This window comes from Phyllopteryx taeniolatus, chromosome 2 (assembly GCF_024500385.1).
Source record: "Phyllopteryx taeniolatus isolate TA_2022b chromosome 2, UOR_Ptae_1.2, whole genome shotgun sequence".
NCBI classification, from domain to species: domain Eukaryota; kingdom Metazoa; phylum Chordata; class Actinopteri; order Syngnathiformes; family Syngnathidae; genus Phyllopteryx; species Phyllopteryx taeniolatus.
In genome coordinates, this window is record NC_084503.1 from 34,433,721 (window position 1) to 34,456,404 (window position 22,684).

The 22,684-nt window shown below is 40.4% G+C and overlaps 1 protein-coding gene and 1 long non-coding RNA gene across 9 annotated transcripts in view; one reads left to right on the forward strand and one right to left on the reverse strand.

Moving 5' to 3' along the window:
* Window positions 1–89: 89 nt before the first annotated feature.
* Window positions 90–17,278, reverse strand: LOC133466191 (uncharacterized). 2 transcript variants are annotated; one of them, XR_009784882.1, is made up of 4 exons: window positions 17,093–17,278; window positions 15,867–15,960; window positions 15,606–15,753; window positions 90–140 (listed from the first exon to the last, which is right to left on the reverse strand). It is a non-coding gene; the product is annotated as an uncharacterized LOC133466191 (long non-coding RNA). The 2 variants fall into 2 exon arrangements; XR_009784881.1 differs by lacking the exon at window positions 90–140 and adding an exon at window positions 9,468–9,831.
* Window positions 17,279–17,362: 84 nt separating this feature from the next.
* The window catches only part of spata17 (spermatogenesis associated 17), a 66,473-nt gene continuing 61,151 nt past the window's right edge, over window positions 17,363–22,684 (forward strand). For all 7 annotated transcript variants that reach the window (XR_009787460.1, XR_009787456.1, XR_009787457.1 and 4 more), the window contains exons 1-3: window positions 17,363–17,491; window positions 17,803–17,892; window positions 18,861–18,942. Coding sequence is in view for 2 of the 7 variants with exons in the window: in XM_061765874.1 (XP_061621858.1) it covers window positions 17,424–17,491; window positions 17,803–17,892; window positions 18,861–18,942 (240 nt within the window). In the remaining 5 variants the exon portion in view is untranslated. The remainder of the gene's footprint in view (window positions 17,492–17,802; window positions 17,893–18,860; window positions 18,943–22,684) is intronic.

The following is a 22,684-nucleotide window of genomic DNA, read 5'->3' on the forward strand; positions in this document are numbered from 1 at the left end:
AGTAGAGTGGGGCAGTCCTCTAATAAATGGAGAAAAAGTCATTTTAGTACCTTTTGTCTGCGATTGGCTGGCGACCAGTCAAGGGAGTACCCGCCTCTCGCCCAAAGTCAGCTGCGATAGCCTCCAGCTCACTCGCGACCCTATTGAGGATAAGCGTAACAGAAAATGGATGGTACTACAGTATTTGTTTATACTGTATGTAGTAATAAAGTCTGCTACTGGTTTAACTAGGTACAATATAGTAAGGAGTAGTTGTGAGGGTTAGAATGGAGTGAGGTGGGAAAACATTGCAATGAACGGATGAGCCAAAAATCCTGGATTGAACACAAGAGAGGTAAGTGCAAACAGTCATATCTGTAACAATTCAGAAAAAAAGCCATTCTGCGATACAAAGTCATCATTTTATCCAACAATTGTGATACTTCCCTACATAGTGTTAGGCTGAAACCAACCAAACTGAAAGTAAATAACATTACGAAGAGAGAGTGTTGAGTGTTAAACCACACTATGAAATGGATTTATGCCTGCATGGAAGTTATTGGAAAAATAGCTGTGGCGGTGTATTGACACAGCTGGCTCTCAGATCAATACATCGAGAATGGGCAATACATTTTAATTTAAAGCTGTTCAAACTTTAGCAGCAAATCCATGCGGCTCAGAGCAGAGCAGCCTCTTGCTTGCCCCATCCCGACAAACACACTTGCACACATATTTGATCTGAACATAAGACACACACACACACGCACGCACACACACACACACACACGATCACACACAGGTTGAAAAAGATTGCGACCCAGCCTGCTTGATCACACGCATCTTATGTGTGGCAGTTCTCAACTAAAACTTTGAAAACTACTTCTAAACAGGTATAAAACCAAATGGCAACACGATTTATCAATAATGCTAATATACTACAGCAACTAATTTAAAAGCCTGATATTTAATGGTGATTGGCAGTCCAAAATAAAGACTACTTTATTGCAATGTTCATCGAAACATGTTTGCTAGCATGAGTGCATGTGTCCACCATGTGTTAAAGTGTAAACAACTTAAGCATTATTTCTGGGTTATTTCTAGATCAGAAACCAACAGTCTATAATTATATGCCCAGTTTTACCGGAGGATGAGCAGGAGGGCCCTTCTGGCATCTGTTTTCACCCTGTTCAATTAGCATAATTAATTAACATGAATTGATTGATGCAGATTCCTGTATAAAGCCTTAGAATAAATCACAGGACTTTTCATTCTTTAGTACTGGCAAACCACTTATTGATCATCCAACAAGTGAGACAATGGCGATTGTATTGTATTCCTATTAAAGTCTGTGATCAAAATTCTAACATAGTCTATCATTAACAGCTCATTTCCCAACAGATTGTGATGGCTTACACATTTACAGGAAACATGCTAAAAAGTGGCAGCTAGATTCCTTATAGTTCACAGATTTCATGGGCAGGAATAATAACACTATTAAGTCAATATCACCATTAGGTGCCTTTGAGACTTCCCCATTTCACCATTGAATTTCATATTCATAGCATTACGTAGATGTTATGCTATTAGAAATGCAAATTGGTCAAGCTTGATACATTAACTTTAAGCAAACAATGAACATGCAAACAGATAAATATGTGAGCTTCCTGACAGGGTGGACAATAATAGGCTGGATAATTTTGGTTCATGTTAAGCATTAATGAGCACATGGTGGACCTTCACTTCGCAACATGATTCAGTTACAAGCTGAATGGATTTTTTTCAACTAATATATTTTGAATTTCTGAAAGGTTTTTATATCAATTGATATATCACTATGACAGTGGACATGTTACGCTTGACAAGATGGAACTACACATTATATGAACATTACAAAACATAAGTGCATATGTATTTTGCAATTAACCACTGTTTCTGCCTCCGTTGAAAAAAGAATGTTGACAGTAAAGTCACTGAAAATATTTGAGGATTCTTTAAAGGGGCAGTTACCCAATAATGCAATTTCAGGGACACATGCAAAATGTTCAATATGATTATGAAAATAGAGTATACATGATAAAAAATTATTTGTTTTGTTAAATAATAAAACCATGTAAAAAATAGTATTATTTAACTAAAATTATTTAACTACATATTAGACACACTGTAGTTAGGAGAGCAGTGATTGAGACAAGGCCAAAATCACACTTATAATAAACAAAACAAAAATTTATAAAGAGAATGAAACAATTTTTTAGCGATATCATTGGAATGGTATGTGTGCAAATGATTGTCCATTTTATATACGCAAGGCCTCAGAGTTTCAGTATTCTGCTGCATTTTCATTACATTCTCAGTGACGCTGATCCAGACACCAAATAAAGCTCTTTATAGTGATATTGACCCTATTATTGAGGTAATTTAATGTACTCTAAGACCACATTGGTTATGTCACAAATCATCTACGCAGCCTCATTCTTCTCGATACGATGTAGGCATTGAAACAGGACTTCAGAACATTCAGAGCGATATCCTCTTATCCTAAAAATAACAACTGATCGATTGAATTTTAGTTTTACCCATAGTTGAGCATAAAAAAAAAATAGTCAAATGGAAATCCCTAGTCAGAAGCTGTCAAACACTGTTTCCATCTGGAAACCGAATTTAAAATGGAAAACCCAATTGATCAAAGATTTAATCACGAAAAAAATATCATCAGTTCAGGTTGTGCATTTGTTGTGCTATGTAGGATCTTTTTCCTTTGTAGTCAAACTAAAATGTTGACATGTAATGTGACAGAACAGCGAAATAAAAATGAGGATTGAATCCACACAAAGGTAAACAAACTTCATACACAGTCCTTGAGGCTTTCATGTGAAGACAAAGACTTTCAAATGGTGCTGGGACACATGCTCACACAGATGCTCTCTGATTCCTACTCAAACACACCTAATATTGTTATATAGCTGTCAGCTTGGCAGTGGTGTGGGTTAATCAGAGAGGCAAGGGGAAGGGTGCTATCTACTCACCACACTGCCACATTTATCGATTCCATTTACACACAAACACACTTGCACTCAGATGTGCGTGCACACACACACACACACACACAAATTGACGCCCATTTTCTACACAAGAACAGGCACCCATAACACCCCTTTAACAATTCTATTGGCTCCAAATAGATTTTCCCATTTTACGCTGTAGAGGCAGGGGAAACACTGGAGCAGAACTGAAAGTGATATAAATGCATCAAAAAACAGATGAACAAACATTGGGGAAGATTTATTACTGGAGATTTTAATAAAAGTTGGAGGCGGATGAATTGATTTTGGTTTAAGGGCGGGTGTTCTAAAGAACAATTTATTGGGATGGCCCAGGTAAGATGCATTATTTTCCAATTGTTATCCGGCTCCGCTGTTTAAGGGGCTGATTTGTGTTGTGTGTTGCATTTTATGGGCAAGAAGCAAAGGGGAACTTTCAATGATTTAGGTGGGATGTATTAATCAAAGGCAGCTTGTGTGAACCATAGATCGCCACGCCAAGGAGGCACAGGTGACAGCTCATTCACGGGAAGAATGTTTTGGGGCTGCACATCACCGCTTCTAAATTCTACTTCCTTTTTCACACTTTCTCTGCCCCCCTCTTTTGACGTCACCCCTTCCTGCTTCATCACTTTCATCACCCCCCCCCCCCCCTTTCATCTCTTCCTAGCTCGCTATCCATGCCTCTTGGCCACAGTTCAGTGCACACTTGCTTTTAATTTTATGAGGCCGAGAGTAGCATTTAACCATCCATGCGGCAAATAAACGGGGATTAAGAGTATTTAGTGGTTTCCTCCTCCCAAAAAGCCTCGTACTTTTTTCAGTGCTCAGTGACCTTTGCTGCTGTCTCTGACATGTGAAGAGACAAGCCCATCATCATCATCCGACATACACTTTCACTCTGCTTCCACTTGATATGGCAGTGCCTTTAAATGATGTACTGTTTGCCTTTGTGTAAATGGCTGGCTTGCCACTCAGTCAGCAACTTAGTTTGGATGTGTTTGGTCTCATTTTGTTTGTTTGTATGTTTGTTTTTCAACTCAAGGGCCAGTAAAGTTTTTATAAAATCCTGTGAGGGCCATACTAAATTTATGAGAATATATGATACAAGAATCAAACAAATTATGATGATTATATTGATTATACAGTATAGCATAAGCATTAGTGGGTTAAATGTTCTAGGGTTTTTAGCTTTACATGACAGACTAGATCAAATGGCCACAAAAGACCCTGTAAAGGCAAGTCAGAGATTTGTTTCTAAATACAGGTACATTGTACATGTTTGAAGATAATTGCTAAAAACGTGCAAAGTCAGAGAACTATGTACAGTGGATCCCCGCTGTTCGGGAGACAGGGACCGGCCCTGATCGCAAATAGCAAAAATTTGCGGGTAATTGAATGTCCATTATAATTGAATTATATACACAGTATACATACATACATGATACAGTTTGGATACACACACACACACACACACACACACATATATATATCTCCATCCATCCATCCGTTTTCCGAGCCGCTTCGCCTCACTAGGGTCGCGGGCATACTGGAGCCTATCCCAGCTATCAAGGGGCAGGAGGCGGGGTACACCCTGAACTGGTTGCCAGCCAATCGCAGGGCACATACAAACAAACAACCATTCGCACTCACAGTCACACCTACAGGCAATTTTAGAGTCTCCAATTAATGCATGTTTTTGGGATGTGGGAGGAAACCGGAGTGCCCGGAGAAAACCCACGCAGGCACGGGGAGAACATGCAAACTCCACACAGGCGGGACCGGGGATTGAACCCCGCTCCTCAGAACTGTGAGGCAGATGCTCTAACCAGTCGACGACCGTGCCGCCTACATACACACACACACACACACACACACACACACACACACACACACACATAAATATATATATATATATATATATATATATATATATATATTATTATTATTATTATTAGTGACCACCAGAGGCTTTAAGCTGATATATTGTCACGGTTCAAACATGTAGAGTGGGTACGGAAAGTATTCAGACCCCCTTAAATTTTTCACTCTTTGTTATATTGCAGCCATTTGCTAAAATAATTTAAGTTCAGGAGATCACAGGATGATCAGAAGAAATGGAGAGCACCCGAGTTAAATATATGAGTGTCACAGCAAAGGGTCTGAATACTTATGGCTGTGTGATATTTCAGTTTTTCTTTTTTAATAAATCTGCAAAGATTTCAACAATTCCCTTTTTTTCTGTCAATATGGGGTGCTGTGTGTACATTGAGGAAAGAAATTGAACAAATGATTTTAGCAAATGGCTATATATATATATATATAATATAACAAAGAGTAAAAAATTTAAGGGGGTCTGAATACTTTCCGTACCCACTGTAATTTATGTCTAGGCATAAGATAAGATAGCATCCGCAGTTGAGGAGGGCGTGGTTTCAGCACATTCAGCGGACATGTCCAAAGCGTTTGAGAACGTAATGAATGGCTTGATTTGCCCTGATTTTAACTTTAGAGTTACACAATCAATCAAGTTTATTGTATGGTATGCTTTGGATACACTTGGACACAACTGTGCTTAGATGTTTGTTCATCGAAATGTCACAATATGTGATTCTGTCTGCAACATTTTAAGATTTCAATGACTCATATCATGAGACTACTTACTATAGGAGTTGTATGGAAGTGAACACTAAGAACTGTTTTTAGACAGTCCTTTATCTAAATTCACAGTATAATGCACAAGCCAAAATGCACACCTATGTGATGAAAGGCTATTTGACCAGGCCCAGTCACCTGTGGACAAGGTTGATTTTGTTTACTCGAATTTTGTATTGTTTCTGTAATGAATGGGTTTTTCTATGTGTGGACATGCACACTAAACATGAGACAGATGTCATTAGCAGTAACATGATTAACATTCCTTCACTGTTGCAACTGTTGCCATTCTTATTAATTATTGAAGATAATTGTTTTTTTTCTTATTTTCAAAAAGATTACCTTTGCATTTACAAAAAAAAAAGCCTCCCGGGTACATTTAAAGTAAAAGTTCAATCATGGTAGTCATTCAGCTGTGAATATGGGAGAGGAAAAACAAATCTATGTGGAGGGGTAATGGCCAAACTGACCAAAGCCAGTCAAAGTTCTTTGGACACACACCGTGAACCATAAATGGGAGGCTGTTGATGCGTGTTATCGTGTGGTCACCAGCAACAACCACTAACTACTTCACATTTTAAGTGCGGCCTGGCCTGAGTATCCTGTGACCACCAAGAGTTTACATTTACCCCTACAACACACTGAAAACCGTTAAAGGCAGTTTCGTGCAATGAATTATTATGGAATAGTTTACCAAAGATTTGAACACTGGTTACAATTTAGGTCATCATTTTGTCAGCATCTACCAATGACCTCAGCAGAAGGGCCTTTATTTATACAGTGTGACACTGATCAATTCAAGTACAGTATCAGATCGTAGATGTTCAATTCTTTTGAATTCTGACTATATGCAAAATATGTACATTTGTGAATGTGATTGTACAGTTGAACATTGACCTTAGCATATGCGCACAAATTCATTCATTTTCCATACCGTTTATCCTCACTAGGGTCGCGGTCATGCTGGAGCTATCTCAGCTGACTCTGGGCGAGAGGCGGGGTACCCCCTGGACTGGTCGCCAGCCAATCACAGGGCGCACATAAAAAAAAAAAAACACTCCCACACACCTTTGGGCAATTTAGAGTCTTCAATTAACCTACCATGCATGTTTTTTTAAATGTGGGAGGAAACCGGAGTACCAGGAGAAAACCCACGCATGCACGGGGAGAACATGCAAACTCCACACAGGCAAGGCCGGATTTGAACCCGCGTTTAATTGATTGATCTAATTTAATTGATAAATTAGATCAATCAGGGGTTCTGCCAGATCCATTCGTACCCTCAACGTCTTTGGACAATTCTATGCCTGACTCCACATCCATAAAACACCTTTGGAATTAACTAGGATGGAGATTGTGAGCCAGGACCTCTACCAGGTCCAATATTAGTAACCTTAGAGCTCACAAATATTCTTCTGGATAATTGCACAAACATTCCCACAGACATACTCTGCAAAATCCTGTACAATGTAAGGAGGGACCGACTCAATGTCTTGGTTTCACTAATAGTCATGGTCAAGTGTCCTACTATCATTGTCCCTATGGAGTAAAATGCACAACCCGTATCATCTCCAAAACACATACACAAACAGATAAATAGCATCAGGGGCCTCTGAACAATGAACAAAGGTGAAGGTTTGGAGAGGGACTCAGAGCTCCAAACTGTGAGGTGAAATGAACATTTACCATTGACCTGCTTGTCATTCTCCATGTACACCAAAAGAAAGGGGGCATGAGCATTGTTCGTCTTCAACTATGTTAGTGATGTCATCATTGTACCTTACAGTTTTGATGGTGGTGGTGTAGACTCACAACCGAAGACCCCTTAAGATTGCGTAATTGGTTGTGGGGAAAGTCATTGTCATGGGAACACAATGGCCCAAAGGCAGGTGTGCCCCAAGCTACATGAGTCCATTGCCATTACTGCCTGCCTGAAGCTCACATATAGAAATGATGAGATGGGGTTCATGTGCATGACTGGTTAATAGTGGGTGGTTAATTTGCACATTTTTGGTTCAGTCCTCTCCCCTGACACAGGCTGCAGTAAAAGCCTATACATCTTTCTGTAAATGTGATGGACAGTAGCTCTTTTCCATCCATCCATTTTCTGTACCGCTTCTCCTCACTAGGGTCGCGTGCTTGCTGGAGCCTATCCCAGCTATCTTCGGGCAAGAGACTGGTCCCAGCCAATTGCAGCAGTAGCTCTTTTGTTGAGTTAAAATAGCAATTCATCAACTCTCAAGAATTACATAAACTTCATCCTAGCCTTCTCTATGCTGAGTACCAGAGCAAGCCACCATTTAGAATTGAGCTGATTTATATGAAATGGAGTTAAGCAAGCATGAAGAAAGGAACTTTGACTAAAGCAACAGATGTCCCTGTAAATGTTCACACTAGAAGCAATTCATTAGTCATTAAATCACACCACGTCATTGTTTTAAATTTTTTAAAAAGCATCAGTCTCTCTGAGCCAGGGCTGCTGTACATTTCCTGTGTGTGCATGCAACTGTTTGTGTGTCAGGGCTGATTGCTCTTGACTTCATTAATCTCTGCAGTGTGGTTATGATTAGCTCTACGAGGCATGCCAGGGGACATCTGACACGCTTGCACACTCACCGTCAGGTCTGGCCACCTCTCAAGTCTGCTTTTCTCACGTTCCAACCAATTAGCTGGCAGCAAAGAGGGGGGAAAAACGTAAGTGCAGTTCTCGTTGATTGTGACATACAATGTCTCTCTCTGGAGTGTCAATATTTCTTACGCCACTTACATTGACTGTTAGTTATTTTTGCTCTAAGTCAGTGTTTCTCAAAGTGTGGAGAACAGATCATTGGTTGTCCCCCAAGTGGTCTGTGAATACCTTAGTGACTGAATTTTGGGACATTGCCTCAAACAGATACAGGTAATGTTTTAAGTAACAACATGTCATGTAACTGTTGTTAATATTAAAAGTTAGTAGTTGTGAACCTTGCCTTTGATGCTTTTTACTTTTGGATTATCGTCACTGATAAGCTTGTGAAATGCTAAGCACACACACAAAAGACAAAAAATGTATTAACAAAAAAATACATACTAGGAGGGAAGGGAGTTGAAGTATTGTATCCTACTTGCCCTGATTTTGTTTAGATTCTGGACTCTGTCTCTTTTGGAACATATTTTCCTTGGAAACAGTTCATTTTCCAAATTATTCAACTGCCGAACAACTTAAATTATCTGGGTTCACTGTATACAGAGATTATGTGGTCCACAGTTTTGTATGGTTTAGAATACGTTAAAGCAACACAGCTTTAGATAACAGGTGAACAAAGCACATCCAGTTGATAATATGCAGAAAGGAAATATGCAAATGCTAAGAAGAAGAATCAAATTCTTAAAATCTTAGCCAAAAAAGACAGCAAGACAACTCCATGCACACATCAGTTGAAAAAAAATCAGTGTAAGTGCGTATAATTTCAAATTAGAGGCTAACATAAATAGAACATGTAAAGCATCCGTGATATAAAATACATAGAAAGATACATACAAAGAGGAAACAGTCCATTAAAAAAATACTAAAATCAATATCCCATTTAACTAAAGATTCATTAAGGCTTAATATTGCAGGATGCGCTGTGGTTCTAGCAAATTCTGCCCAAGCACTTAAAACAAACACCGTTTATCAGCATTAAATCCCCTTTTCTGAAGAAACAACAAAACTACAGGACTCATTTTGAACAGCAAGTGAATTAGGATGACTGAATTTTTCTCAATATAAAACAAACAAAAGATTCCAAAACTGAGATATTTGGTATATTCCACTGCTTTGCATTGAATTTGTCTGACTTTGAGATCATCATAGAGGCATAACAGATGTAAAAAAACATGGTTAAAATATTTGTGGCACTTGAAGCTGTCTCATTTGGTTGGTCAAATTCAGTCTAGTTTCTAGTTCATGCCTTTAAACACACACAAACAAATATACAGGAAACATGTTGCCATATGAATCTATTTGTGTGATTGCACGTCAACACAAGACAGTGTGGTGACAAATTGTTGAAAGGAGGAATGAGAGGAATAATGATGGACAATAATGCCACATATGTACTGTAGCCAGTGTGTGAGCATGTATGCCGATGAATCTCTCATCGTGACAGCGGGGCCGGCAGCAGTGAATGTCCTTCTGGGTGGGACACACACACAGACACACACACACAATCACACACACGGAAACGACCACACTAATGGATCACCCCTGTCTGCACACAATTCGCCACAAATAATGATGAACCACCCCTGCAATAAACTATTTTACACAATGCTCAATTCATTACTTCTCGCTCCCTCTCGCTCTGCCCCTTTCTGTGTGTGTAGGTGAGCTAATAAAGGTATGATATTTCTCCTCTACCGGCACAATCATAGTTTTTATCTATTAGTAGCACATTAGTATAGGAAATGAGGAGAGATGGGAGGGAGGGGATGGAAAAGGTGTGTGTGTGGGGGGTGGCCTCAAATTGGTTTAAAAGCAACAGAAGCTCCAGGCATAAAAACTGAGGAAGCGTTTTCCTCAATGAGGAAGAAGAACGCCAATCTCCGCTCTATAGACCAATGGTGAGCTTTTGGTTTGAAGGAACGCTCACACACACACACACACACACACACACACACACACACAGCTCACACACTTGTTTATTGCACACAGACAGAAATTGAAATAATTTGTATTTTGGGAAACTTTCATTGAATTGTCAAATCATGTACAGTTGTGCTCACCCTGACAGAAATTGTGAAATACTGGCAATTGTGTAGAAAATATGAATAATAACTGAACAGAGACCATGTCATGATTTTCCTTATTTCAGATTTTTTTTAATGATTGTTATATTCTTAAATGTCTTGTATTTTTAATTTGAATCCCATTAAAAACAAAATAATAGTGTTTTGCCTGATCATTCAGGTTTTCTTTAAAGAATGGTGCATATATATATATATATATATATATATGTATATATATATATATATATTGCATGTTCTCCCCCGTGTCTGCGTGGGTTTTCTCCGGGCACTCCGGTTTCCTCCCACATCCCAAAAACATGCATTAATTGGAGATTCTAAAATTGCCCTCTCTCTAAAATAGGTGTGACTGTGAGTGCGAATGGTTTGTTTGTTTGTATGTGCCCTGCGATTGGCTGGCAACCAGTTCAGGGTGTACCCCGCCTCCTGCCCGATGACAGCTGGGATAGGCTCCAGCACGCCCGCGACCCTAGTGAGGAGAAGCGGCTCAGAAAAATGGATGGATGGATGGATGGATATAGTCAAAATGAAATACAGCTTATTCCATTGCAATGTAAAAAATTTAACCACATTGCAAATTATCCATCCATCCATTCTCAACACCGCTTATCCTGGTTAGGGTCGCGGGGTGCTGGAGCCTATCCCAGCTGACTTCAGGCAAAAGGCGGACTACACCCTGAACTGGTCAGCAGTCAGTCACAGGGGGCGTATAGACACGGACAACCATTCACACTCACATTCACACCGTCACCGAGTGGGAACTGAACCCACGCTGCCCGCACCAAAGTCAGGCAAGTGTCCCACTACACCATCAGTGACTCATTGCAAATTACTTATTAATTTTTATTTATTTTCAAAATGGACATACAGTACTTCCAATAGACTAGTGACTGCTACAAGTTGTGTTTAGCTGGTTCTTTGCAAACTGCTGTAAGTTTGTATATTTTGCAAAAAGACAACGGATGTTGAGTAATTTTGAGTGAATTTTATGAGTTTGATGGCTTCGACAGGCTATATACTTAGCTAGTACCGTAAATTATTATATTATTATATAAAAACTTATATTTTTTTTAGATGTGTTGAAGAAATAGTTCTAAAAGGCAACATACTAAATGCAGTATGTTAAAAACCTTCCTGATATGGTCACCTGAATTTTTTGTGCACACATAGTTTACTTAAGGTACATACTTATATGTCTTAAATGTGCTAAAAGGTACTTCAATAGCTGATAGACTGATAAAATAAAATTTAAAAAAGTATTCTCTTACTTGGCTAAGCACAGGAGAGAAGAGAAGAAAGGGTCATTATGAATTTCAATTAAGTGATCCCTGGCCAGAGAGGGATGCGTCAGAAGGGGGATTAATGTGCTGCGGACAGATGTTTAATAATAATGGCCGAACTGGCCCTGCCGAGAAACACACATTCCACCCGCTGCACCCTGCTGAAGCATGCAAACACAAACACATGCACAGATACCCACTTCTAATCACTCATACACCGCCACACACAAAAATTATTCACACACGGTGGGGAACGGAGTGTGACAGTTTTACTCAAACATATACTCATGCATAGCACATGTCTTTATGACCAGTGCTGGTCACAGTGCATATGGCCCTCATTTAGGAACAATGAGCATGGAGAATGACTAGTTGGATAAGCTTCTTGACTGCGAGAGGTGACTGGAGGCGTGTTAAATGACATGCCCCGTATGGAGAGATGGAGCACATGACAGACAGAGCAAAGGGGAGAGGGTATGGATGGGTAATGCTGGATAATGACTGCCACACTTTGGAAACAAAACATTTTCTTTCAGCATGATAACGACAGCGGATGAGGAAGGTAGAACAAGAAAGCAAGCGAATGCCAGGATAAGAGTGGAGGAGTTTACAATGGAACCTCCAACATTTTAGCATTCCTGTTATACAAGTATGAAGAGGAGTTAACCGCTGTAGAATGGAACTAAAATAAAGTAAAAGAACTCACCCTTTCACATGTGCCGGAGAGGGTAAATGAAGGCGTTTGTGGAGTGATTCTGCCACCATGTGGCATTTCATTGATATTGTTTGATTAATAATTTGTGTACTGTGCAGTAAGAGAAATATGGTGGCATCTGCTGGGTCAAATTGTTTGTATATTGTATTGATTGCATTGCTGATATTGTATTGAGCAGCGAGACCCATTCCCATGTCTCAGTACTATTTTTGTTTTCATATTTGTTTTTATGATTATCTTTATCAGTGAGCTAGTGGTTAGCTTGTCTGCCTCGGTGCGGAGTTTGTATGTTTTCTCGTACTTGCTTGTGCTCAGACTTTGACTGGACTTCAGTGAAAACGTATTTAGCAGTCCATTCTATATTAAACACTCAGCACTCACTGTCAACCTCTTTTCTTGGACCTACCCATGGTTGAAGAAGGGTTCAGAGCAGTAGCAGAATAAAAACAGAACAGCCAAAGTCAAGTCAATGTATCACTGTACCTACTGCGCTACCTGGTGGAACCACTGGGCATTACAGGACAACCTGGTGGAACCACTGGGCATTACAGCACAACTTGGTGGAACCACTCAGCATTACAGGACAAGGTCAAATGAATGTAGTAATGATTTTGATATGATTTGGGTGATTCTGTTACAATCTTTGGCGGGCCAGATTGAAATGATCAAGGGGCGGATGTGGCCCGCAGGCCGTAGTTTGCCCACCCCTGATTTAAACCATGCAAACATTTTTGACCCAGCCTCCTAAAAGAATCGGAATCGAGAATCGTTTGGACCCGGAATCGAAACAAGGAACCGGAATCGGGACCGGAATTGCGCAAATTCAACCCAACCCTACCAGCGACCCTAATGAGGACAAGCGCTATAGAAAATGGATAGATGGGTTTTCATTACCAGCACAGTAGCCGACTGCTTTGCACGCAGGCCTCACAGTTCGGTGTTCGAATCTCAGCACCGGCCTTCCTGTGCGAAGTTTCCATGTCCTGCCTGTGCTTGCATAGGTTTTCTCGAGGTACTCCGGCTTCCTACCACATTCTAAAAATATGCATGTCAGGTTCATTGAATACTCTAAATCAGTGATTTCCAAAGTGTGATACGCACACCACTGGTGGTATCTGGGCCCCCCTCTGGTTGTACGCAAAATAGTACGCTGTGCGGACAAGAGGTTTAATCACAACAACAAAAACAATGAAGAGGTCAAACAAACTATTAGCATGGCTACAGGATGCAAAGAAAAGTGTGGATCAAGAGAATGACATAGGCACACTAATTGAAGAGGACAAGGGCACAGGTGCTGACAGTGGCTACTGTGGGGGCGCCGCTACCAGCAGCAAAGGCACAAGCCTGTGAGAAAATATGACTCCAACTAGAATAAATGTGTTTTTATTTGGAGCGGGAGAGAGGAAGAGCCCAGTCCGTAATTTGTGGCCAAGTGTTGAGCAATGAATGCATTAAACCATTGCATGTCAAACACCACCTCGTGACAAAACCCTAATACACTTAAAGATAAATCGGCAGATTTTCTTTTACAACGTGATGAACTGAAACGCAAGTCCACTATTGAGTCTTGTGGTACAAGCATAGCCAAAACAAAGGAAGCTTCATATAGTGACAGCCTCCTGATCGCCAGAACCGGTAAACCCCACACAACCGAGGAACGATTGTGTTTACCTTTTTCGTCAAAGCTTTCTCCTTTTCTTTTCCAACCATCTATCTGTGTGAGAAAGGCTTCTCTTCACTTGTGGTCATAAAAACAACGCAAAGAAGCAGAGAGGCATACACACCCATCATATTAAGTTCATTTGAGTTCTCATCAATATGATGTCTGATGGTTTACTTAAAGTTCCATCCATCCATCCATTTTCTGAGCCGCTTCTCCTCACTAGGGTCGCGGGCGTACTGGAGCCCATCCCAGCAATCATCGGGCAGGAGGCGGGGTACACCCTGAACTGGTTGCCAGCCAATCGCAGGGCACATACAAACAAACAACCATTCGCACTCACAGTCACACCTACGGGCAATTTAGAGTCTTCAAACAACCTACCACGCCTATTTTTAGCATGTGGGAAGACACCGGAGTACCCGGAGAAAACCCATGTAGGCACGGGGAGAACATGCAAAGGCCACACAGGCGGGGCCGGGATTTGAACCCTGGTCCTCAGAACCGTGTGTGCTACCCAGTCGTCCACTGTGCCGCTTTACTTAAAGTTGTTCTCCTTAAATGCTTTTGCTTAAATTTGTTTTAGTCTTAATTGTTCTCTCTGTGTTTGTGTTTCTGTTTTAGAAAGCAGGCATTTGAGTTTTGGATACAGTGAATATTTGCTTGTAGCTATGCATTCAGCTTGTTTAAACGTTTTAAAAATATATATAATTTAGTGGAGTTGTTTTATCTTCTTCGGAAAGGTTTGGCATTCACAGTCTAATGTTACTGTTCAAAATACATAATGTGTCTTCCATTCCTTACAATAATATTAAATATCTATTTTTAGGAATAAAACCTCTGCCTTGGTTTTAATGAACCCTTACCCCTGCTATGCTACTGTATTTTAATGTTGGTCATGATGGTGGTACTTGGTGTAAAAACTTTGAGAACCACTGCTCTAAATTGTCCATAGGTGTGAATGTGAGTGTGAATGGTTGTTTGTCTGTATGAGCCCTGTGATTGACTGGCAACCAATCCAGGGTGTACCCTGCCTCTCGGCCAAGTCACCTGGGATAGTCTCCAGCTCACCTGCGCTAGTAAGTACAAGCGATATAGAGAATGGATGGAGGGGTGATCATTACCCTTTTCCTTTTTACCATCGCAAAAAAAGCCAACAACAACAATTTTAATCATATTTTGCCTGATAATTTTGTTTAAAAAATAATAATAAATAAAAACAATTGTGGGGTGCTTGATTTTGAAGGTTCCACTGTATTACAAGACAATAGGACCATGGAGAAGAAAGTTGTCTAAGCCTAGAAGTGGGTCATTAGACAGTGTGTAAACATAGCCTCTTTCACTCTCTTTTTTTTTTTTTTTTTTTTTTTTTTTTAAATTCACCCTCTCACCTGGTGACACCTAATCAGCACGGCAGCAGGACAAATGGCTTGGTGCCGTCATCATAGTCTTTTCAGAAAACAATACTTCGAATTCAGTGTCCGTGCCGTCTTTTCACAACCACGTACCTCTATTAATTACTGGCACGGCCATCCTCCTGCCACTCTTCGATGGATGGGCTTAAGTGTAGTGGGTTCGGCCTGGAGTCATAACTTTATGTAGGACATCTGCCTTCTGCTCTTCACAACCGGCATGGCCTTCGAACAGCAAATTAGCCTGAGAGAAAAAAAACAGAGGAGAGAGAAAATAAGATCACTACAAAGCAGGCACGCTAATACACAACACATATGGAGATACACAACGTCTTGCTAAAATTGTGGTTGTCCTACCTCTAAAATGCAGGGGTTCCCAAACTTTGGGTCAAGACCCAAAATGGTACACAGGTCATTTTTTTATTGGGTCACCAATTGCCATAGTGAAATGCTGTAAAGACAATTGTATTGATTATCCAGGACGCACACAATTACTTGGCAAACGGAGTTTTGAAGCATACATGTGTGTCTTTGTTTTTTTTACCAATTAGTTTATGTGCATTTTGTGTCCATGTTATGGCAATGCATCATGCATTTCAGTAAGTTTGGACCCCGGGGAGGGAGCACGTAAATTGGGTCTTGAGAAAACTTTACAAAAACCCTGATATAAGGAATAATCCATAATCTGTAGGCTAGTATCTTTGCTTGCACACACAGACGTGCTGAGGGGATCATTTCGACAGGTGAATATGGCTGAAGAGGAGAGGCGAAGGAACTGTGGGATGAAGTGTGGGGAGAAATAAACTGATAACTGTATGATGAAGAGGGAAAGATGAAGATACTGTCAGGAAAGAAGTGAAATGGATGACAGAAGGGAATGAAGGAGTTTTGGCATGGCAGATCAATCAATACACACAATCTGCATTCACAGAAGAGGAATTTTAACTTACTTAAAAAATATATATTTTCCGCACATCCCTCGCTTCATTTCTAGATTTCTTTCCAGAGTATTAACCTTGCATTGGATTTTTATTTCGATTTTTAGCTTTAATCTACCTGTCATTTTTTGTCCATCTTTATACTCATGATTTTGTTGGCTGTTTTAGTTTTTTTTTTCCTTATATGTAACCACTTTTGTACTACTGAACAGCACTTGATTCTGCGGCTGTGGTTTTTAAAATATTTTATGAATAACTTTTTGATTGATTGATTACTTGTCATGTCGACGGAAAAGTAATGACTAAAACACTATTGTAGTACTGAAATTTGTTGAAGACTGTTGTAAGACTTAGTTTTGGGATATTTTTCTTTTGTTCTGCTGAAACAAAAAGTTGACAACATTGAAAACAACAATTTAGGTTAATATTAGCAATAGAGTCTAACCACACATATTCATTCAATACATTTTTAACGGAGGCTTTCTGTAGCTAACGGAGGCGTTCTGTGGCATAAGTCTAATATTTGTCTGCATCATAGTATATTGTATGCATTTATATTACAGATGTCAACCGTAAACATGACCCTGATGCATCATACAAAAACAATACATTGGTATAGTCAGAATATATGAAAATGTGACTCACCATTTTGACTGAATAAAAAGCTAGCCTAGTGTGTTTAGGGACTGACGTAATTAGCGTAATTTGCTTTAAAACAATTAGGTAGCTACCAACGTGCGTAGTAGGGGAACATTTTCGTCACTGTTTACAAAATCAAAAATATTAAAACGAATTCTCGCTCTTGTTTAATACCCAATGAGTCAAACTTGGAGGAGGTGCATCAAACAAATGCAGTAAAAAAAATTAAAATAAAATAAATAATAATAATAAAATACCGGAAGTAACCTGTGACCGCTCGGGTTTTAGATTGACAGCTGTGTTTCCAGGGCAACTGTAAACGGACGCCCGAGTAGCCATGGCGGAGCTCCTGCAGATTCAATCTGTACTCGAAGAGTTCCGAAAGCTTCACTTTTACAAAGCAAGGTATCAGTAACGATGCACGACACAAACAGCTAGGCGACACGTTTATGCTGGCGTGACAGCTACATAAGCTAGCTACGCTCAATAAGTCAAAAGATAAAGCTAAGACTTTAACATATCTATCTATGTACACAGTATAGCTGGCATTGCTGTTATTATTTTAAGCACACCCGCTTAAGTTTAAGTCCATTGATATGGGCAGATTCGAATTAATCACCTACAGACAGTGGTGTATATGTATAATGTTATTTGTAAAACATATATTTTTCCCCTAAGAAATAAAATAATTTTTTAAAATTCTTTTTCTCCTTCAGGTTAGCTGAGGCAACCAGACGTGCGGAATATCAGGCTGCTATCCGAATTCAGAGCATGCTCCGAGGCTACAGGGTGCGCTTTTACATCAGGTAATGCTTTATACTTGAGTACCGTGTCTTCATTTGTCATGTGACAGATTACATGCTTATTTTTTCATACAGGCCCAGCAATTTTAGCTTCTCCGCTTCCTCCATGTGGATAAAACATCTAGGCAGGCATGGCTATGTTAATTTACAGGGAATACCCTGATACTGGCTCACTTCCATAATTGTAGGCCTTCTGGAGCTTTGCAAATGGCATTGAGGAATAAATGTCACTTGCGTCATGTGTTCCTTCCACACACGCTTTCCATGCCTGTTCTGTACTGCGACCCCACCACCATTCTGCAGGGTCAGCAGACAAACTTCCAGACAGTAGGTTAATTCAGATTACTTTAGTTAATTGATCAATACGTTAAGTGGATAATTAGCAACAATTTTAGCTCCCTAAGTGCAACTCTGGGGTTGTGCTATCCCACTATAATCATTGATTTTCTGGGTGTATAAATGGCCTTTTGGAAATTGATGGCCTCATTGAAGGTGGAGATTTGCAATGAACTTGCATTTAGAGTCTGTTTGAAGATGAATACAAATGTGTGCCACTGCAAAAAGGGGGAGAAAGGCTCATCTGGCATGATCGAAAGGCCTGGAGGAGCAGCAATTTTCTGTGTATGTCTTACAGTAACGATCCTGTGACCTTTTAATTCAATTCTTTTACATCATAACAATTGTGAGCAGCAAGCTAAATCACAGTTTTCCTTGCTTTTCAATAAAAGTGGCATGAGTTTATAATTGATTTCCCCCTTTAGTCAACACCTAATTTAAATAAATTTATTGCAGGATTGCCATTCTTTAAGCCTTTTTTATTATTATTTTCATTTGCTGCCGTTGCTGATGGTATTGCATTTTAAGTTTTATTTGACACACTAACAAAGAGATTCACAATTTAAGTTTTCCTTGCCCATTTCAGCCGCACATAATACCCATCTAATCCTCTTCCCAATATGACTTCATGACAGGCGTCTGCATGAGAAGGCGGTCATTATACAGAAGATATGGCGGGGCTTCAGAGCAAGGGCACGTTGCAGACAAATGGTGATGGTAAGCCAGAACTAGGAATAGCTATAGATGTATTGATTTGGTTATGATAGCATGCATTAGAATTCAATTGCTATATGCCTAAGTCCCTGCATCTGACCTTAAGAAATATAATTCACTCATTACACATTGCGGAATTAGCACTTAGGAAATATGATGTAACATGCGATGGAATTTTATCTGCATCGCAATTCCTGGGATGCATTTAAGAACAAGTGTGGTGAGGAATAGAGTGAGGCAAATGGTGATAGTAGAAGTGTTGTTTGTGTGTGTTTCTGTATGCTTGTGTGCTTTAGTAAAACAAGGCAGCCTTTTCGAAATATTGCCTCCAACTGCTTCTTAATTGAACAGATTGTTGATACCGGATCCAATACCCAGCGCTCTCACATATAATTTTCCCCTGGATTGAGTTTTGTAAACGTATCACAACAAGCTATTTATCATGCCCCTAAATTGACTGTTTGCTAAAGCATAACTGCCAGCCGCCATTTGGGAGGGGTTCAAAAAAATGGGGGAGATGGCAGCGAGGGGCACTGAAATAAACGATGAAGGATGTGTCACAACTCTCATATGGGCTAAAAAGAGTTTATTTGGGAACAGACGAGCGCTCGTTTGAATCACTCACACTTTGCACAGTTTTGAATTAGCCGACAGAGACTCCATTCTTCTACTCCAAGGGTCCTCCATTAAAAGTTAGAGGTCCAGTTGAAGAAAATTTCTTCAAGGCAGTGTCCGGAGCATCATAATGTCTGGAATTATTTGTATTTTACTTCTAAATATCTTGTCCTCCAACTAGTAGGTCAATATTTATTTAATAAAATAAAATGTATTTGATTGTTGATTTTCACCTTGGTCAGCACAGTTAACTAGTGGTTAGCACGTCTGCCTCACAGTTCTGAGATTTGGGGTTCGAGTCTCGGCTCAGGCCTTTCTGTGTGGAATTTTGCATGTTCTCCCTGTGCTTGTATTGGTTCATGATCGTGATTTTGGCTGCCACGATTAAATTAGCCTAATCTTCTGTGATTTGTATTTATTTATATATTTATTTAACATTTAAAAGGCGGTCACTGGTTGGCACGGTGAACAACTGGTTAGCACATCTGCCTCACAGTTCTGGGGACCGGGGTTCAAATCCCGACCCCCTCCTGTGTGGAATTTGAGTTTGCATGTTCTACCCGTGCCTGGGTGGGTTTTCTCCTGGCACTCCGGTTTCCTCTCACATCCCAAAAACATGCATGGTAGGTTGATTGAGGACTGCAAATGGTTGTTTGTTTCTATGTGCCCTGCGATTGGCTGGCGACCGGTTCAGGGTGTACCCCGCCTCCCGCCCGAAGATAGCTGGGATAGGCTCCAGCAGCCTGCGACCCTAGTGAGGAGAAGCGATAAAGAAAATGGATGGATGGATGCGGTCACTGCTGCATATGAAGCGCTTTCTCAATCAAGTCAGCCAGCCACCATGGTGGCGAACGCATGGTTTAAGGCTTCATTAAGCTGCCTAAAGAAGAACGGGCGGCATTCAGCACGCGTTATTAGGATTCCCACAGAGTTTCCAGGCAGGACATGCCCTGCTCCAATATTACTGGCTCCAGGACACGCGCCGTTGCACTATGATTGTCTGCTGTACCCCTGGTAGAACACGCCCTACTGCTTGCAGACGGGAAAAGTAGTATGTACTTAAGTGTAAGAAACATGGGATCCCATCACGCAATTATATCTCCAAAGTGGCTTTTAATACACTGGATGAACAATGACTGCGGTCAGGCCAGCCGGAGTCAAAAAGTCAAGCTAGCCGCCACAACGATTGTTCATACGAAGCATTACGGCAACACGCTGGCAATGTGCCCCGGTGTCAACTTCAAAATAAAAGCCTAAAATGTCATTGTTGTCCGATGTATTAATATGTTAGGCTTTTACTTTGAAGTTGTCCCTCGCAGGACGGTGAGGAGGTGGCGTGGTACCATAAGGCATCGTATTAAAAATCGTTCTGCGTCTGCCTTGACTTCCACTGGAGGCTAGCCTGACCACAGTGACAAACGCCGGGAGTAAATAGAGAGCGAAATCACAACTTTGCAGTTTGCGACCATGCACGACTGACCTATGGTCAAGCAGAACAATTGAGCCGTACCTTTCCTTGATAATTCACTATGTTGATGGGTATTTTCAAATGAAAGTCGGTGCTTGCAGCATAATGGACAATATATTGCCTTTTACGCCTAAACTGTATTTGCTTTCATTAAGTTGAAATTTGTGATTGCACTCTGCAGTAGCATATTTATTCAGTTAACACTTGGTAAATTTGAATTTCTTGGGTACATTTATTTTATTATCTATCATTTATTATTATTTAAAGATTGATTTTGCACTGAAGACTGTTTATATATTGTTTGTTGAAAAGTAGTGTAATAAAAATTTGTTTTTCCCGAACATAAGGAATAATCGTGATTCATAATAATAGATTACAATGTTGATCAAAATAATCGTGGTTATTATTTTTGCCATTACCGTGCAGCCCTACATCACACACATACAGTAAAAAAAAAAGAAAAAAAAAAAGTGAATTGACCAGCAGGGACTGAGTTGCGCGGCACGGTGGCCGACTGGTTAGAGCGTCAGCCTCACAGTTCTGAGGACCCGGGTTCAATCCCTGGCCCCACCTGTGTGGAGTTTGCATGTTCTCCCTGTGCCTGCGTGGGTTTTCTCCGGGTACTCCGGTTTCCTCCCACATCCCAAAAAACATGCATTAATTGGAGACTCTAAATTGCCCGTAGGCATGACTGTGAGTGCGAATGGTTGCTTGTTCTTATGTGCCCTGCGATTGGCTGGCAACCAGTTCAGGGTGTACCCCGCCTCCTGCCCGATGACAGCTGGGATAGGCTCCAGCACGCCCGCGACCCTAGTGAGGAGAAGCGGCTCAGAAAATGGATGGATGGATGGATGGACTGAGTTGCGCCGTTGTCCGGTCTCTTACCCCCGACCCCACAATAAATCAAAGGATAATTGAGCCACGCGTCTTTGAAAAATTGCTAGTGTGGGAGAGTGAACAATATCACGACAAAGATTATTCCATAATGGCACTACCTTGTTACCAAAAACAAAAAAATCCAATTTCCTTTGGTCCATATTAATCCCGTTTATCTGGAGTTTTAAATTTTGACGTCTCGTTCGATCTGACAGTGCATATTCAAAGAATAAATGAAAGTTCATATCCACAAGGCTGTTAATAATCTTTTACACCATAATCAGATCGAACAAAGTACGACGATGAGTTAGGGACTGAAGGCTAAATTTAGCTAAACAATCGTTATACGAGTAACCAGAGAAGCCTGACAATCTAGGTGTAAATAAATGTTACACTCTCTGTTAATTATATATCATACGAAAGAGACCAGACCTCAGTTGCGTATTTCAATCCAGGTCTGACAAAAACTTTATATAACTTCACTAAGAACTCAACATTACAATTGTGAAAATAAACATCTAGAAAACCTCTCTGCTATTGTCGAACAATAGCGGGAACATTTTGAATTTTTAGAAAAATCCCTCTCTCTCTCGCACTCTAAATATATATATATATATATATATATTACTGCGTGAGAGGCAGGGTACACCCTGAACTGGTCGCCAGGCAGTCGCAGGGCACATAGACAAACAACCATTCGCACTCACTTTCACACCTACGGACAATTTAGAGTCTTCAATTAACATGCCGTGCATGTTTTTGGGATGTGAAAGAACCCAGGTCCTC